Below are 19,646 nucleotides of genomic sequence, written 5' to 3' on the forward strand. Positions count from 1 at the left end.
GGAGCTTTTAGTGCTTTGTACTGCTACATAATATTTTTTTGTTAATATGTTATATTTCATTTTGCAGAACACTGGAGTTCCTAATGAGACACTTGTCTCTTCTAGCTGACTATTGTTCCATCACAAATATGCATGCAAAAAACCTAGCAATTGTTTGGGCTCCAAACCTACTCAGGTAAGTTGCATTTGACTTATGACTTAAATAGAAGCAGTCATCTTAAATAAAAGTCGAATTCGTCAGTGTTCCTTAAGGACAATTTTTAAAAGTAACACTGATATGTTGTTTTTATGAGCATCTTTCCAAAACAGGCAATTGGGGCGTAGTCAAGGCATTGTCAAAGCATGCTTTCTTCTTCTGGGTTGTCTGGGATTTACACGTTTAAAAAAAAAATGCCCTTTGAGACTGGAACTCTTTGATGGTCACATTGTTTTCCCCACAGATCAAAACAGATAGAATCTGCCTGTTTTAGTGGAACAGCAGCTTTTATGGAAGTGAGAATTCAGTCGGTGGTTGTTGAATTCATCCTCAATCATGTAGATGTCCTCTTCAGTGGGAAAATCAGTGTGGTCATTCAGGAAGGTGCAGGTATGGCTCCCACGGATTTTGTTCACTGCTAGGAACATGCTACAGGAATGGAAAATTGCACTTTGTATCTCAGTTTAATAATAAATCTGTCTTTGGTAGAAAGCAACTAATTTATGTCTGTTTCCCAAAATGCACAATTTAACAGTTATTTTATGTATACTTAGTGAATACTCCGTAGTAGAGCTTTTATGGTCAAAGTTCATGACATATTAAAAAATACATCATGTTACCTATTATCGGTGTACGTGAAGGTGTAATACGGAGTAGCAGCAGAAAGATTCCTTCCAAAAATAAAAATATCTGAATGATGCTGGGCAAGGTCTTAAGAAAGGAAAATAGTTAAATTATGTAAGAATTCTAAATATATACAAGGAGTGCCCAAAAAATGTATATGCATTTTAAGAAAGGGAAAAAAAAACTGTATTAAAATTGTAATATTCAATATATACCGATTAAAAAAGATGAATACTAGTCATGTTTGACTTCTGCAATTACAAGAGGTACTCAGAGTGGTTACAATCAACATAATTTTAATATAGTTTTTTTCCTTTCTTAAAATGTGTACATTTTTTTTGGCACCCTCTATATATATGTGTGTGTCACTGTTAACAAACAACTTGGCGTGTCACCTTCTATTCCTCACTTAGTATAAAGCTGTTATTTTTGCCATTTAAAAACATAATGAAGAAAATATAAAACAACACAGGTAGATAGACAGATAAATAGATTAAGATACACACACCGTATTTATACTTTTTCCTCATGAAGAAAAGTTTGACTCTCTTCATTGTTTCTCTGTTTCCAAAGCTTCTCTATCAAGACCCAAATCTCTGCTGGTTTCCTCTCCATCTGCCAAGCTGCTGACATTGGAGGAAGCCCAGGCACGAACACAAGCTCAGGTCAATTCTCCAATTGTGACTGAAAATAAATATATTGAAGTAGGAGAAGGACCAGCTGCACTTCAGGGAAAATTTCATACCATAATTGAATTCCCACTTGAAAGGTAAAATTCATTAAATCCTCATAAATGTGATTGCATGGCTATGTATGCTTTTATTTTACTTTTACTTTGATATTTTAGTTACTATATTGATTCTGGGCCAGTCCCAGAAAAACCCGTTCATTTGACTATGGATGATACTTCACAGGGAATGATAAAAAGGATTCTTGAAAAGCATTACAACATCATGTCATTTTAAAGAACAAGAAAAGTCAATTGTACAGGGAAAATTGTTAGGAAAAATAATACACTTCCACTATATAGGGTGTGATTTTTCTCTCTGAGATACATTGTTTAGAAATTTGTTCAGAAATAAACTGTTGGAGCATCTTATTCAGAAGGTAATAAATGGATAATGACTTATTTGACATTGGTTCCACATTGAGTTTAGAATAGACCAGTGCTTCTCACAGTGTGCTCCCAACTAGCATCACCTGGAAGTCACCAGAAATGCTAATTCTCAGACTCTGCCCCAGAACCACTGAATCAGAAACTCTGGGGGTGGGGTCCAGCCATCAATCAGTCTTTTCTCCAGCCTTCCAGGTGATTCTGACGCATGCCAAAGTTTGAGAACCACTGCAGCTTACTCTCTCAGTGTCCCTTCCAGCTCTGAAATTCTCTGTCTCTAAAGAGATGATAACATGGTTTCTGTATCTTCTTTATTAAGATATGGTAGGAAGGCTAATGTATGTAAGTTAATTTTGGTGTGTCCATTACTCTTTGGCTATTATACATGAATGTCAGGATTTCAATTCCCTGGATTGGGTAGTATTAATAAAACTTGAGAATTTATTCTTTACATATTTTAGTATACCTCTCTAACTTCCTTTCACTTCCCATAACTAAAATATCTTGACAACAAAAAGTTAGAACATGCTTTTACTTGGTCATTCTGAGTTTGTCTTCAGCTACTTGAATTTATATTTAGGTCCATAATTGTCTCAAAAATCTCTTTACAGAGTAGTAATCAAGAGAGTAGATACTGTGATACATGTGGACCTGGTTTCCAATCCTGACTCCCATTATTTACTAGTTTTATAACATTAAGAATTTAATACATAGTGTCATAATTTCCTCAGCTGTAACCTATGTAAGTAAAGTAGCTAGCACAGTGCCTGGCATTCAGTATATATTAGTTATTATTTTTAAAACTTGTCTTCATTTTGGGCTTAATTCTCTTTACTCCCATGTAAAAGCATTTCCTTTAACTTTTATTTTTGGAGTTTTAATATTTCCTATTCCTAAATATGTTTTATTCTCGCTTATGTCTCAAATTGTGAGGTTAAATCTAAATATGAAAATCTGTATAAAAATTGTTTTTGTGAAACTAGTTACTAATATTGAAATCCATACATTTAATTTCCGTTTCGTGCTTTATCTATACAGTTGAGCTGCACTGTGTAGAGTATGCTATATGAACGGTGGATATGAATTATTTCAGCTGTGCCTCTCCTGGCTGTTTGGTTCTTTCCATCATTTGTTCATTTTCTATAAGTAAAGATAGCCCCTTGGATATCTTACTACAGATTATTTTCTCTCATAGAAGGAGACCTCAGAATAAAATGAAAAAATCTCCCGTGGGCAGCTGGCGTTCCTTTTTCAACTTGGGGAAATCATCATCTGTTTCTAAACGAAAGTTGCAGCGTAATGAGAGTGAGCCTTCAGAGATGAAAGCCATGGCTCTGAAAGGTTAGTACATTCACACCTTCCTGTGTGCTGCTGCTGCAAGATCAGTTTGCACGGTAGGTTCACACTTTCCCTGCTGTCGTGACAGCTCTCCTCTTACTCTGGATACAGACTCAATGTATTGTTATAATGTCCTTCAATATGCTATGTCCACGGTCGTCCCCAAATACGTAAATTGTATGTAAATATGTAGAATACCTACTTTCTTAGTGGAACAATATAGATTATATATTTTATGAACGTGGTTTAAAATTCATAACATATTTGTAGCATCATTTGTATATTGTTGGTAATAAAAAACTGCTGTAGTGTTTAAATTTATTAATCTATATTTTTACAGATATAAAAAATGACAAAACCATGTTTCAACATTCCTTTCAAGTTTTTAACTTTTATAACCAAAGAAGTTATCTTTTCCCTAGATGACTCATTAATAAGAGTATCTTATTGGGTCAAATGAATCTGTTACTGTTGTTGAAAATACTACTCTTAAAAATAGTTTAAAACCCATGTTCTACTGATATTAACAGCTTCTAAGTCTAGAAAGGATAGCAGTGTTTTCTTCTCAGTAATATTGCAAATACAATGTTCAGTTCATTGAATTCCTCATTCATTCAATTTGCAATCATGTATGCTAAGCATGTGCTAGATACCATATTTCCCCGAAAATAAGACCTAGCCGGACGATCAGCTCTAATGCGTCTTTTGGAGCAAAAATTAATATAAGACCCTGTCTTATTTTACTGTAAGACTGGGTCTTATAACATAACATAATAAATATAATATAATATAATGTAATATGATAATATAATATAATATAGTATAATATAATATAATATAAATAATACTGGGTCTTATATTAATTTTTGCTCCAAAAGATGCATTAGAGCTGATTGTCTGGCTAGTTCTTCTTTCCAAAGAAACATGGTATTTTGGTAGCAGCCTCTGCAAGTAGAAAGAAAATTAAGACACTACCCTGCCATCAGAATCTTACTTGGAAAGTCATATGTGTAAGAAAATTAATTTCATGCAGAATCATAGCTATTGAAATAGAGATTTGTGTGAGATAGTTATGGTAGGAGTTATTAGTTCATGTGGGGAGAGGAGCTGATAGTCAGAAAATAATAACCTTTGACTTGGGTTTCAAGGATAAGTAGGGATTCCCATTCAGGAAACGGGAGCAAAGTGTATGTTCGTGTGTGAAACAGGGAACTATAAAGAACTTGGCTGGGTAGCATGGTACAAGAAGAGGTTCAGATCATTAGGGGGCTTGTATGCTTGCCAAAGAGTTTTGGTTTTCGTCTTACATTCCTTGGGAGTTATTGAATGGCTTCAGCGTGATGAGGTTTGGGTCTAAGAAAAATGACTTTGACAACAGTGTAAGGAGTATATGGAAAGAGAATAAGGCTGAAGGCTGGACAGACACTAATAGGAGACAGTCACCGTCATTCAGGCAAGAAACAGTGAGTGGCTGGAATAAGCAATGGGAGTGGGAAATAGATTTGAAAGATATTTCGAATCTACAGTGCTGCGTGAGCAAACGATTGTGAAAGATGAGAAAAAAGGAGGAGCGAAGATCATTTTCAGGTTTTGATTAAATAACGAAGAAAAATACTGTGTTTACGTTGGACATAGTGAGTTGGAGACGCCCAAGAGATGATGAGTAGTATGAGTCTGGAATTTAATAAAGGTGTTTAATATAACTAGAAATACAGACTGAAATCATCAGCAACAGCTAAGAGTGAAAATCCTAGAGATAGATTTTGGCCCAAGGAGAGTCTGTTGAGTGAGAGAAGCAGATTGGGCTGAATCCTCAAGAAAAGCGGTGTTTAAAGGACTGGAAAAAGCAGTGTTGTCATGACAGGAGAGTGAGAAGAAATGGTTGGAAAGGCGGCCAAGGAACAAAAGTGATGAGTGCTGTCACTAGAAATGTGGAGGAGGGGCTTGGGAAGAAAGTGTCGTCAGTGTTGAACGCTGCCCAGAGGTGAAAGAGAATGAAGATATTTAACAGATTCAATATGTATAATTAAAGTACATATGTTGGTTTCTTAGGGCTGCCATAGCAAGTTGCCACAATTGGGTGGCTTAAAACAACAGAAATTTATTTCCTCACAGTTCTGGAGGCTAAAATTCTGAAATCCAGGCATCAGCAGAACTATGTTCCCTCTTAAGGATCCAGGGAAGAATCCTCTTCCAGTGTCTGGTGTCACTGGAGTTCCTTGGCTTGTGGTGGGATCACTCCAATCTCCGTCTGAGTCTTCACATAGCATTCTACTGTGTCTCTCTGTGTCCTATCCTCTTAAAGGGACACTAGTCATTGGATTTAAGGGCTCATCTTAAATCCAGCATGACATCATACTGGTCTTTAGGAAATATAAAAGGAAGATGTTTTTAAATTCATCTCTATTCTCAAGTTCCTGATCCATTGGAAAAGAGATTTTTTCACATAGGAAACCATTTGAGAACAATACAACACATTATATAATATGATGCTAAATTGAATATGATTGTCAAAATGTACAGCTAATCACTTTTGGAAGTTTAAATATGTGTAGAGAAAAACACTGCTTCTTTTCACTACATGTATAACAATGAATAAAATTTCACACTATTTGGTTTTGATTCTTAAGGTGGCAGGGCAGAAGGAACCCTCCGTTCAGCTAAAAGTGAAGAATCTCTTACTTCTCTCCATGCAGTTGATGGTAAGATTAAAAGCATTAATCGTTTTATTCTATAATTATTTCATAAAAGAACACAACAATTGAGAATGTTTTATAAATACATGCTTAATAGGCTGTAGACCATCATTTCTTAAGAATTCTAGTATCTGTTTAGTATTGTCCATTAATGTTTTAATATGGTACCAGTTTTAAATTTCTTCACTTTTGACATGATCCCTATTTAATTTGCATAAGAATAGGAGAAATGTTAACCATTTATGTTTATTAGTGCACAGGAGAAAATTGTATTATTAGTATTTCTTTCTTTAGATTTCACAATGAGAGCACAATGTTGCAAAGCCTAAAATTAAGCAGTTTTGATATTCAGACCGGTAGCCTTGTCCTAAAAATGGCTTAACCTGATGTTAAATTTCGTAGATCAGATTAATTACAGGCCATCCTCATTATCTGAGGATAGTTAGTGTCAGGAGAAGACAACTTAAAGTGAGTCTGCTTAAATTGGGGACCAAAATTTTATGCTAAATAGTGCAAAAAGGTTTGACTCTAACTTGAAAAACAAAAATTAAAAAATTACAAATATAAGTTTGCTTTACCTTCTGTGTACTAATATTCAGGTTATAGTTATAATGGTGTACTAATTTTTAGAATGAACAAAGGATTACTTCAATGTTGACTTGGAAGGAAATAAAACTTTTTTGACAAAACCATGTAATAGCAAATAGGACATCCTTTACATCATGTTTGGCTTGTGCAGCAGGATGTAAGGAAGGCCCTTTTTACAAAAATAATCAAGAGCTACATTGACTTCCCAAGGGCTTTTCTTAATCTGTTGATGTTCAAATCATGCTCTTTTGAAGAATCCTGGGATGTCATCATCCTGGTCAACTTTCTCATCTTCACTTATTAACTCTTCTAACTGCCACGTCCTTCCTCATTGACCAGTAGCTGTGCTTGTGATTGAAGAATTCCTTGCATATCACTTTAGTTGGGTGATTAACACCTTAGGGGTTTTCCAGGATTTTCCATTTCACAGCGGATAAGAGAATGCTTCATGAAACAGTGCAGTGGCTGGGTAGATGCTAGCAGTGGGCAGAAAATAATATATATATATTTTTAATTAAATTTATTGGGGTGATAGAAAATAATATTTGAGTACAGATTAATTTTACAAGTGGCCAATGCATCAGTGAATGTATTTATGTTAAGACCTTTTCTGCCTCTTTATAGTACATTTTCATGGGCAAGTCTAATAATTGTAATCAAATGTTGAGATAGAGTACTTTTACCAGTTGGATGTTTAGCAATGTCATAAAATTATGTAATACCCACTTTTGAGGACTCTACCTGAGAAACTTAAAGCCTATTGTTAAGGAAAAATATGAAATAATTTTTGTTAAGTGTCTGAAAGGAATCTTTTACTAAGTATATGTTAATACTTTATGGGATTATAGAGATTTTTTTAAATCAAGACCTTTTTTTTTTTAGAAATTTGGATGTTATGAGGATTTTTTTCCTACCAAAAAACAAAAACAAAAAGCTTTTGCTGCTGTATATCCAAAGTACTATTTAAAGTGATTAATTCTACCTCACAAGTCATATATTGGGTCAATGATAAAATAAGACAAAAAGAAACAAAAAACTTGCCTAAAGTCACAATAAGAGTCAGTTTTGGACTAGCAATAGAATCTAGGAGTTCTGAGTCCTTTTTCCCATTGAAACCATCAACTGCTGCATTTTCCCTATGATTTTGTTAACTGTGTTTGTTATTTAGCATTTGGTGTGGGAGTTCTATCTGGGTGCCCTGAGAGAAAATGAGAAGTAACATTTTCTTACCCCATATGTACTAAGTAGGTGATTTGTGGTATCATGATCTTACGACAGTCATACTTAATATTGTTGTCCATTTCACCAGGTGATTCCAAGCTATTCCGACCCAGAAGACCGAGATCTAGCAGTGATGCACTGAGTGCCTCTTTTAATGGAGAAATGCTGGGGAACCGCTGCAATTCCTATGATAATCTGCCCCATGACAATGAAAGTGAGGAGGAAGTGGGGCTCCTCCATATTCCAGCTCTGGTGTCTCCTCATTCAGCTGAGGATGTGGATTTGAGCCCACCAGACATTGGAGTAGCCAGCCTGGATTTTGATCCTATGTCATTTCAATGCAGTCCTCCAAAGGCCGAATCGGAATGTCTGGAGAGCGGTGCTTCCTTTTTAGATTCATTAGGGTACTCCAAGGATAAACCAAGTACCATTAAAAAGGATACGGAAGCGGGTGGAAGCCAGTCTCAGACGCCAGGAAGCACTACAAGTTCTGAACCTGTCTCTCCTCTTCAGGAGAAACTGAGTCCATTCTTTACCCTGGACCTGAGTCCAAGTGAAGAGAAATCATCTAAGCCAACATTCACTGAAAAGGTTGTCTATGCTTTCTCTCCAAAGATTGGACGGAAATTAAGTAAATCACCTTCTATGAACATATCTGAGCCAATTTCAGTGACCCTTCCTACTCGGGTGTCAGAAGTCATTGGTACAGCCCCAACTCCAGCAGCCCAGACTGCATCTTCTCCAACCTGGAACAGAAGTATCGACGAAAGTGCTGTCGTAAATAGATCCCCCACCCAGGTAGGAAAGATGAAAACAAATGAGAGAGAGGCCCAAGAAGGATGTGAGTCTGAAGCCCAGCCCCTGGACCAGGTGGCTTCTGCACAAGTAGAATCTCCAGGGAAGGAGGAGCAGTCGGTCCCAAGCAGTCAGAGTAAGGCTGTGCCTTCTGGACAGACTCAGACAGGTACCATTTGTTTTCCTCCATTCTTTCTTTAAGCTAAGAGGGAGCTGCAATCCTGTGTGCCACCTGTGCCTTTTAAAGGAGAAATTCACTCCACAGCTAGCCTTTAATCAAAGAGAATGTGTTTCTTGGTGGTGCCCATGGCTCAAAGCCCTAAATTAAAATCAATCAAACAAAATCCCCCGAAGGGCCAGTTGTCCTGCTTCCAAGCTCCATAAAGTCCCCTGTCTCTTTGGACAGTCAGAATTCGTGGATAATTCTTGCACAGCTTCGTAGCTCTTGATTCTGTTTTCTCTTCTAATAAAATATCTGTATTATAGCCTTACAAGTTAACCAGCCAGCCTGCACCATCAAATGTAAAAACTATTCTTAACCATCTGCAAGCACTTGAAGCTTGTTTTCTAAGCAATCTTTTCTGAGCCAGATGAGGGACCTGCTTTTCCCCCATCTCTAGCAATTCAAGAGGAGATTGCGATCTTTAAACACTCTCTTAGTTTTCCTTCTGAACCAGATGTGTTCTCTGCAGCATTTGCATGTGGGATAGAAGATCATGGATTGCCGTTTTGAAATATGGAAGGCACCTATTTTTTAGTGATCAAATGGGGAGTGTTTGGCTTTCCGTACAGGATAACACAAGCTACCTTTTCACTCTCATTTTTTTTCCCAATTTCCCACCAGGAGCAGTTACCCATGACCCCCCTCAGGATTCCGTTCCTGTCAGTTCAGTCTCACTTATCCCACCACCACCGCCTCCGAAAAATGTTGCCCGCCTGTTGGCACTGGCCTTAGCTGAGTCTGCACAGCAAGCCTCAACTCAGTCATTGAAGAGAACAGGGACTTCCCAGGCTGCTTATACAAATTATGGAGACGTAACAGTGGCTGCAACTGAAGATAAGCTGCCTGGTTCTTACTCTAATGTTACTCTAGATAAAGCCTGTTTCCCAACTGATAGGTCTGCAGAGCAGTTCCACCTCCAGAGCAGTGCATCTGGGGACTGTGACCAGCCTATACCAGCCACGGCAGCTGTTGGGGATCATACCCATTCCAATGCCACTGAGTCTGGGGAGCAGCTCCAGCAGGCAGACTTCCTAGGGAATCAACCTCATCAAACCTATTTATCTGGGGACCCAGAAAAGTCCAGAATCACTTCAGTTCCATTAACAGACTCTAAGTCTACTGATCACATAAGTTTCCCTGAAGACCAGTCTGGGAAGACCAATGTGCTGACTGTCTCCTTTGCGGATCAGGACCAATCTCAACTTCATTTCTACAGTGGCGATCAGCCTCCTCCTTTTCTTGGTGCAAGTGTGGATAAGCCCCATCACCCCTCAGAACTTGCCGACAAATCTACACCTTCTAATTTGCCTAGGGACAAAGTCTACCCTCCTTCTGGGTCCCCTGAAGAGAATACCAGCACAGCCCCCATGGCTTATGTGACGACTGCTCCAGCAACAACAGAAATGAGCACCAGGGAAGCCAACTGGGATGTGGTTGAACAACCCACTGCAGCTGACTTTGCTGCCACCACCCTTCAGCGTCCTCATAGAACTAATCGTCCTCTTCCCCCACCTCCTTCCCAGAGATCAGCAGAGCAGTTACCAGTCACCAATGTCGGATTAAATAATTCCCACAAGGTAAGACGGGGGGGGCATCAGTGAGTTGAAATACACTTTTTCCAAAGGTATGTCACTTTTCATCAGGGTTGTTACCTTTCAGTCCTCTGCAGGCTTCCATGAAACGTCCTATTTGAGGTTAGAATGTGCCTTTACCTGGATGCTGGTTTTTCTCTAAGAAAGGAATAGTTACACAGTGACTATGGTTTATCTATACCTGCCATCTGCCTAGAGCACCTAGGTAGTTTCTTCATAGCAATACCAAGAGATCAGGATCAAGTGAGTCATACTGGGCTTTCGGTGTCAGGGTTGCATCATTTTGTTTTTTCCCATCTCCATCACTGACTCATTGTGACTTTGGGCAAGTCATTTAACCACCGTCTGCCAGTTACTCACATCTATGTAATGGAAGTGCTTTAATCTCAAGACATTTCTAAGACTTTCGGCCTTGCAGACTTTAGACGTGTGAGGTCACAGTGTTTTAGGACTTTTTGTTATTTTCTCAATGCTAACCAGGTTGTTCTGTAGTCAAGCACCTGTTTGGGTGAGAGAATATTGTATGCAGAACGGTTTCTTCCTAATTTTCTCATATTTTAAAAAAAGTGCCCTAGGTTTTTTGTGGTCGCCTTGAACTAAAAGTACTTCAATATTTAGCCTTTAGTGGAGGATGCTATTTCCAGCAGCTGCTTCTCAAGGACGCCATTTTTGCAGGCTTGTGGATCATGTGGGGTCTCTGCTTCCGCAGACAGGGGTGGGGAGTGGGGGAGTAGAAGGCAGGGATGACAGGAACTGAATGAGTCGAATGTCACCTTAGACAAGTCCCTTTATTGTCCTCTAAATTTGGGACCTCACAATGGCTCACTGTGTGCAACTGTGAGTCACCTCAAAAATCTCTCCAGATAGAATCAACTCTCTTTGTTTAACAGAATGTTCTTGGTTTTGAGCCTGAGCTACACAGATAGACTGTGTATATATTTTTAAGCTTGACTGTTATTTGACTAAACCTCTGTTTTGGTCTGTACATTAAGATAATGTCATAGGCAATTTAAATGTTATCTCACATTTAAAACCTGTCATAAATTAGAGCAGTTCTCCAAAGATGGTAATGGCTGTTACACCAGATAGCAACATAGGCCATTTCCTGGCCGGGGGGACAGGTTGGCCTACTGTCCTGTCCAAGGTGACTGCATGGCTTAGGAACTTTCAGGCTGCTACCCAAGTAGCCTCAACTTGTGACTTACAAATTTAACAGTGTTTGGTTCCATAGAGGAGAGCATAGAAAATAAACTCATAATTTTATCATTTTTCAATAGGTTCCAGGAGTAGTTCCAGGTCCAGAGAGGCCACCTGAACCCAGAGCTGTGGATGACCTTGCTCCTGTTCTTGTGAGTGACGGTAGTGCAGCTGCTCCGTGTCCCATTTCTGCTCCTGCTCTCCAGCCAGGCCTCCCTGAAAAGGTGTGGGAAGGTGCCAGGGCCCCACCGCTGCACCTGCGTGCTGAGTCTGTCCCTGTGCACACTTCCTGTGGCTTTACTGTGCCAGTTCCCCCCACCAGGACAATGGAGAGTAAAGTGGCTGCCACCATACACTCCAACATTGCAGACGCAACCAGTAGTTCCGGTTATCATCCCTTTGTCACTGCTTCCTCAGCCTCTGTGGATGATATTTTGCCTTTACCACTTCCTGTCCCACAACCTAAGCATGCATCTCAGAAAACTACTTATTCCACGTTTGCTAGGCCTGATGTCACCACTGAGCCCTTTGGTCCAGAAAACTGTTTGCATTTCAGTATGACTCCAAACTGCCAGTACCGTCCCCAGAGTGTACCTCCACATCACAGTCAGTTGGAACAACACCAGGTGTATGGTTCCAGATCAGAGCCACCAGCCTCCATGGGTCCTCGTTACAACACATACATGGCCCCAGGACGAAGTGCATCTGGACATCACTCCAAGCCATGCAGCCGCGTTGAGTATGTCTCTTCTTTGAGCTCATCTATCAGGAGTGGTTGTTACCCTGACGATATTCCACCATACCCTACCATCCGGAGAGTACAGTCTCTCCATGCTCCTCCACCTGCCATGATTCGCTCTGTTCCCATTTCACGGACAGAAGTGCCCCCAGACGATGAGCCAGCCTACTGCTCAAGACCCTTGTATCAGTATAAGCCATATCAGTCCTCCCAGGCCCGCTCAGATTATCATGTCACTCAGCTTCAGCCTTACTTTGAGAATGGTCGCGTCCACTACCGTTATAGCCCATATTCCAGTTCTTCTAGTTCCTATTTCAGTCCCGACGGAGCCCTGTGTGACCTGGATACTTACAGCACCGTGCAGTTGAGGCCCCTTCACCGGCTGCCCAATCGCGATTTTGCTTTTTACAATCCTCGGCTGCAAGGAAAGAACTTGTACAGTTACGCTGGCTTGCCTCCACGTCCCCGGGCCACCGTAACTGGCTACTTTTCTGGCAATGACCATAATGTAGTAAACATGCCTCCAGCTGCAGATGTGAAGCACACTTACACCTCATGGGATTTTGAGGACATGGAAAAATACCGCATGCAGTCCATCCGGAGAGAGAGCCGGGCTCGGCAGAAGGTGAAAGGGCCTGTTATGTCCCAGTACGATAACATGACCCCAGCAGTGCAGGATGAGTTGGGTGGGATCTATGTCATCCACCTACGCAGCAAATCAGATCCTGGGAAAACTGGACTTCTCTCAGTGGCAGAGGGAAAGGAGGGGCGGCATCCAGCCAAGGCCGTCAGTCCCGAGGGAGATGACCGCTTCTATAGGAAGCATCCAGAGCCAGAGTTTGATAGAGCCCATCACCACGGAGGACATGGCAATGGACAGTCAGAGAAACCGTCCCTCCCGCAAAAACAGAGCAGTCTCAGGAACAGGAAGCTTCATGACATGGGTTGTAGTCTTCCTGAGCACAGGGCACATCAGGAAGCAAGCCATAGGCAACTGTGTGAATCCAAAAATGGGCCACCTTACCCCCAGGGAGCTGGCCAGTTAGATTATGGGTCCAAAGGGATTCCAGATGCTTCTGAGCCTGTCAGCTACCATAACTCTGGAGGGAAATATATTACACCAGGGCAGGAGTCTTTAAGACTGAACCACAAAGAGGTGAGGCTCTGCAAAGATCTGGAGAGGCCTCGGGCTAGGCAGCCTCCTGCCCCAGACAAACACTCCAGAGACTGCTACAAGGAGGAGGAGCACCTCAGTCAGCCCGTAGTCCCACCCCCTAAGCCGGAGAGGAGTCACAGCCTGAAGCTCCATCACACCCAGAACGTGGAGCGGGACCCCGCTGTGCTGTTCCAGTACCAAGCACACGGCAAGCGCCAGAGCAGCATGACTGCCGTGTCCCAGTACGACAACCTGGAGGGCTACCACTCCACGCCCCAGCCCCCAGCCCAGCCCCAGCCCCAGCCCCAGCGAGGAGGCTTTGGAGGAGGACCAGTGGGGACGTACGTTCCCTCTGGCTTTCCCCACCCACAAAACAGGACATACGCTACAGCTTTGGGTCAGGGGGCCTTCCTGCCCACAGAATTATCCTTGCAGCATCCGGAAACACAGATCCATGCAGAATGAGCCCTGGGAGCAATAGAGTTGAAGCAGCCTCTGCTGGACAGTGGACTGTTCTATTTTTTTCAGTAACCAAAAAGATTTAAAAAAAAGAAAAAAAAAAAGCTACAAATCCCCTGACCACATTAAAAAATATAAGAAGAATAAATCACCATCTTTTTTCCTTCCTGTTTCATTACCACCTCTTCCATCTATAGAGACAGTCATTTTTGTCATTAAAAGAGATCTGAATGATTGTAAAGTACTGTTGAAAACCTAGTAAAGAAATTTGTCATAGAGCATACTTGCCATATAGAGCTGATTTGTAAGAGCCTGAGGACTGCCTTTATCTGAACTTGAATTTGACTTTGTCCTTCTTAGTATTAGCTGTATAGTGCAGTACAGTTTACATCTGTCTATTTCCTAGGAGGCTTTTGCATTTTCTGTTGCATTCCTACTGACTTTATCAGTAGCCATAACGCTTGCCCAGACTGACACTCCATTTTTCTCACATCATTCTCCCTGTGTTAGCAGGGTCTTGTGTGTGAAATTAGAACCGAGAAAAACTTCTCCATGATCATTCAGATAAGTCTTATTGGACATTTAGCAAATTATAACTAAAAAATAGAGGAATTACGACTAAGTATTTCGTAAAGAGTCGTACAATGTCAGACCATTTAGACCCAGGCTGTACCATGTTTTTCACATTCTTATTTTTCATAGCTGTTTCTCACGGTTCAGTGAACAGGCTCCTCTCACTGTGGAAGGGATTGTTAACAGTTAGAGTTACAGACATTTCTCAGGTGGAAGTCAGTGAACACAGCACCAGAAAACTAGGTCAATGCTTTGAACGTGTTGCCTGCCTTCTGTTAGTTCCTTTCTAAATACTATTTGGTAAATTGTAATCCTAGTAAAACATTTCACACCCCTTTTCTCCTAAAGCAACTTTTTTCATTAAGAAAAACCCAGTATGGTTTAACTCGATAAACACATAATTTATCATGATTACAAATTTACATTTTACTTTCTGTTTATAAACCAGAGTGTACAGGTTTCCTGGGAATTCTTAAAGTAGCTACTTATTACCTGTGAGTAAAACAAATTTCCTGCAATAACCTCTTCGTACACAACCCTATTTTACCTGTTGGAGTTTTGGGCAGTAAATGTTTCCATCATAAAGAATTAGTTAGTTGCTGTTTGTTCACTCTACTTCTGTAATCACAGTCTACTGTAATTGCCATCTACACCAGCGTTTCAGGTATAGTTCTTACAACTCTGTAGACATGGTAAACATGTTCAGTACCCAGGACTTTCGTTTGAAAGTTACATTCCTGATTAGAGTTGGAGCAGAAGTCCCTAGACTAACTCCACTCCATTTTCTCAACTCTCCCATAACATAGGAGTATATGCCAGTCTAGCAAGGCAGTCCTCCATTTACAAAACAAGTTTAGGTGGTCATTTCATTCCATAATTCTTAATAATACTTGATTTTTGTACATTCATGTTTTAAATGCTCAGTTTGTAGAAGACACTTGGAGAATTTCATTCCGTTTACTGGATGGTTGCTGCTCTGGCTTTTTAAAACTTGGAATTAACTTTTATTTAGAGCAAAGGAGGAAATCTTTTAAGAAGCTAAATTGATGCTGCTATTGTTGCTGTGAAATTGTATAAAGATTAGGAGTCATGCCAGCTCTTTTCTTTATTTAAAAAACTCATGTGATTGCATTTTAAGGATTTATATTTAGAAAAAGAAATAAAAGTTTAAAGAAAAACACATTTATTTATATGTGGAACTACTCTATAATATTTTCTTTTGTTGCCCCAGAATTGATCAGAGGGATTCAATAAAGATCGTGGAATAAATCTAGAAATACCAATTTGTGTAAAGGTCTGTGGAAATGTAGGCCTCTGCATTAAAAGTGCAGGCCCAAATGGTACGTAAGTCACAATGCTGGGAAAGCTGGCGGCATGCCTCCATTTAGCGCACAAACATCAGGTGCCATATGCAGGAATTTGGTCTTTGGTGAACACGCAGCACTAATTTCATTTTTTTACCTTAACCATCTTTTTGTCAAGTTAGGCAACCAGTGCCCCTTTGAGATCACGTAAACCCTGTGAGTTCTCACCAGCAGCATGACGATTAGGAAGAGGAGCTGACAGGGACATACAGATGGCTTTAGTAACAGAATTTTTTTCAGTATTTGGTAAACTGTAATTCTAGTAAAACATTTCAGACCATTTGTTCTATAGCAATGTTTTATTTTTCCATTAAAAAAACAATGATGTGGCTGAAGAAGTCCTATCCAATTTTAATATTTGTGGATTTGTCATCACACACATTGCTTATTCCTGAAATTGAAGTCTGTTTTATAAATACTAAGGTTAATTCCTCAAAGCAATTACTTTATTAATGTTTCTATGGGCTTAGAAATATCAGGTAAATATTTTGAATACAGAATAGTGACTCATTACTGGTATAAGTGTGAAACACAAACTTTAGGTAAAATCTGGAGTTGTTTCACTTAATGTATGTAGATACAGCCTTAACTTTGGATTCAGTTATTTGAAGGACTCTGCCTGTATCTTTCCCTTTCTGATGTTGTAGGGTAGAAATTGGATGGCAAATCACTGTGAGCCAGGTTACCTCAGTATAGTTCACCTTGTGAGTGACTTCACAAATAGAGTAATTAAATGTTACTATTTCAAATTTTGACATGGAGCATTATGATCAAGAAAATGGAGCTGCCTTATGCATTAAACCCATAATTTTATTCTATTGGTATTTTCATATTCATATCTCCAGATTTGGTCTTTCTAGTAAAATTCTGATGGCACAGTTCAATTTGATTGAAATATACTCCCTGGATGTCTAGCCAGAGACTTTGTTAACAGCCCCAGAGGTTCCATTTTCTTATTACTGAATTTCATCCGAGCCTTACTGCTTACTGTGTTCAGTTTCCTTTTAAACATGCAATCCCTGGGATGGTCCCAAGGATAGGGCCTACCTGCACATTTTTATAATGGTAAAGCATTTTTAAAAGTTAGGGTCAGGTTGAAAATTTCTAGGACTAATTCTGTACAGAAGAGGGACCATTAATGTGAGCGGGGATAGAGTAGGTTAACACATTTGAAGCAGCAACATGCATACAGTGTAAATGTGAAATTTGCCCCTTTAGTTAAAAAAGGAGCCTGCCAAGTTCCTATGTCTGTTCCCAGACTTGTCAATCACCCACTTGACGTGTTGACAAAGTATTGTCTGTCTGAGCAGTGTGTGTAAGGAAATACTAAGGAAAGCAAAAGTGTGTCAGAAAGTTACTTCCAAATGGTTAGAGGCATGTGATTTTCAGTACTGTGTGTTTCGGGAATGTCAGGAATCGTATATTTTAACTGCAAGGTAATGTCAGTGTACACAGAGGTCTTTTTTCCTTTTCTAATTAGTATTGTTAGTGTTCAAAGAATAAAAATGGTTATTTTACAGTTTAGATTATAAGGTAGCAAAACCTGATTTTTCAACCATGACCTGCATGAGAGAAGCATCCTAGGAAGTCTTAGATCATATTTTTAAGTTCTTAATTTTAATTTATATAGTGGTTTTTTTATGTTTTAATATTTTTGTGAACTGGTGTAAATTGTTAATGCATATAAGCTTGTGTATTTTTTGTAAATAGTTTTGTGATTTATTTCTTGATCCATATGTAAATAGAGTATCATTTCTTCAAAATTTACTTGAACCTGAGTTGTGGGTTTGGGGTTTTGTTTGTTTCTTTGTTTTGGTTGGGGGTGGGGGGAGAGAAGGGATTTTGTACTCTGATAATCCAGATGGAGAACTCTGGTTTAAAGCAAATGTCCCATTGAAAGCAATTCAAATATCAACAAAATTATTTCAGGTTAAAACAGACTTCTCTGTGTGTGTTTCCTTTTCAACCTAATATCAGCCACAACTAGAACGGGCAATTGGGGGATATTCAGACCCAAAGATAAGTGTTTGTATGACACAAATTATTATTGCAAACGGTATGTAATTTGATGGAAGGGGTTTAATGTCTCCTTTTTATATCTATTTGCCATGGTATGTTGCCTGGCCAAATTTTCCCCGGATCAAACAATAATCTTAGAACTGCAGAGGCCTTTTGATCTTACTGGAAAGTCTAGGCAGACATCCTACCGGGGCTGCCCTGAGGAATCGTGCGGCTGCTGCCACCTGGCTCCCGAGCTGGCAGTTCAAGAAACTGAGTTGGCTTCTTAATTTCAGGACTCTCCAGAAGGGGATTCTGAATAATATCCGTATTTCTAAAGATGCCCACAAAGTACCTTCAACATCCTGTTTACTTTTCAGAGTGAAATTACCAGAAAAGAATCATCTCTTACACTTGTTCACCTGTGGCAGGCTGCTTTGTGGCAAACGGAGATAAAATATTTTTAAAAAGACAAGTGCTACATCACTCAGCTAGCTGCCTGATGGAATCCAGAGTGTACTCCTGTGCCAGAGTTCTCAAAAAGAAATTTCAACCATTATTTTTTGAAGGGAAAAAAGTCACAATATTCAGTTATTGAAGTCCTGGTTTTCCGGAGAGTCATAAATTACAAACCATTCTTCATTCTAAAATATTAAAGTTTTTCCCTTTTTTGCCAGTAATAAGGAAAGTTGCCTGTTCAGTACAATGACCCTGGTAAACTAGCCATCTTTTAGATACCTGCACAACACACTAGAAACCATAAGCAAAGATGCATCAACTGCTTTCAATAAACACTCCCAGACCTGAACAAGTGTTCCCATGGAAACTGCTCAGAAGGGATTAAAGGAAAGACATGTATGACGATTCCACTGTTTTCTATTTAATTTTCTGGGACTCATTTTCATACCAACTATTTTGTCACCAAACTTCCATCATACTGATGAAAATATTGTGTGTGCCTCTTAAAATGTGTTTATCATGGAGTAATTGGTGACAAATACATTGATGGTGTTTGAGATTTTAATAATCTGGTTCTATATGAAAAGGCACATTTTAAAGTAACGTCGACTCCCCATTACAGGAAAGCTTTGGACATCTGCAACCACCTGAAATAAGACATTTTAGTTGGCCGTGTTTCTCACATGGTTGAGAGTGTACCTCTTAAAAAGAAAATTGTGAGGTTTGACTTTTATTTTAAATAATTAAAATGTTTCCAGAATATATTTCAGATCACAAATTTTGCTGTCAATACACCCAAAGAATCATTTATATACATACCTATGGATTGCTGCACTGTAATATCAGGATACCCTTGGGGACACATGGAGATTTAAAAAAAAAATGGCTTCTATACCAAATGATGTACCCCTACTGTTCTTTCAGGTTCTTGCATCATGTTTTAATTTTTCTATATCTTTTTTTCTAACACCACTTTATGCTATTGTTTGTGAACTACCTGTAAAACCTTCCTCTTCTCTAAATAACCATTCAAAATAAATAAGCTTGTCGAAATGGTGAACAAAAGAGGTTCTGAACCTGGGGCTCAAAGATTTGGACTTAGTGTCATCTATTTTTCATTACTCAGCCTCATTCTAGTAGTGCTTGAGAAGCCAAGTTTCAGAGGTCAGATATTGTATATAGATGCTTAGAAGCGAGATTGAAACAAAGACTAAATTCTCCCTCCATTTGACACTTCGTGAGGAAACTGGTTAGACACAATGGCATTTTCCATGTTAATAACTGCCAAGTATTTCTCCCCACAGCAGAATGCTA

General features: G+C 39.4%; 1 protein-coding gene across 5 annotated transcripts in view; it reads left to right on the forward strand.

Annotated features, from left to right (window-relative positions):
- Positions 1 to 19,423, forward strand: part of ARHGAP32 (Rho GTPase activating protein 32) — a 330,288-nt gene extending 310,865 nt beyond the window's left edge. For all 5 annotated transcript variants that reach the window (XM_019713045.3, XM_074321761.2, XM_088800825.1 and 2 more), the window contains 8 exons: positions 68 to 175; positions 441 to 586; positions 1,394 to 1,589; positions 3,130 to 3,275; positions 5,903 to 5,974; positions 7,866 to 8,741; positions 9,417 to 10,372; positions 11,665 to 19,423. In XM_019713045.3, coding sequence (XP_019568604.3) covers positions 68 to 175; positions 441 to 586; positions 1,394 to 1,589; positions 3,130 to 3,275; positions 5,903 to 5,974; positions 7,866 to 8,741; positions 9,417 to 10,372; positions 11,665 to 13,944 — 4,780 coding nt within the window. In that variant the 3' untranslated portion in view covers positions 13,945 to 19,423. The remainder of the gene's footprint in view (positions 1 to 67; positions 176 to 440; positions 587 to 1,393; positions 1,590 to 3,129; positions 3,276 to 5,902; positions 5,975 to 7,865; positions 8,742 to 9,416; positions 10,373 to 11,664) is intronic.
- The last annotated feature ends 223 nt before the right edge of the window (positions 19,424 to 19,646 follow it).

Source organism: Rhinolophus sinicus, chromosome 9 (assembly GCF_057876585.1).
Source record: "Rhinolophus sinicus isolate RSI-liver-muscle chromosome 9, RSI-T2T, whole genome shotgun sequence".
Classification (NCBI taxonomy): Eukaryota; Metazoa; Chordata; class Mammalia; order Chiroptera; family Rhinolophidae; genus Rhinolophus; species Rhinolophus sinicus.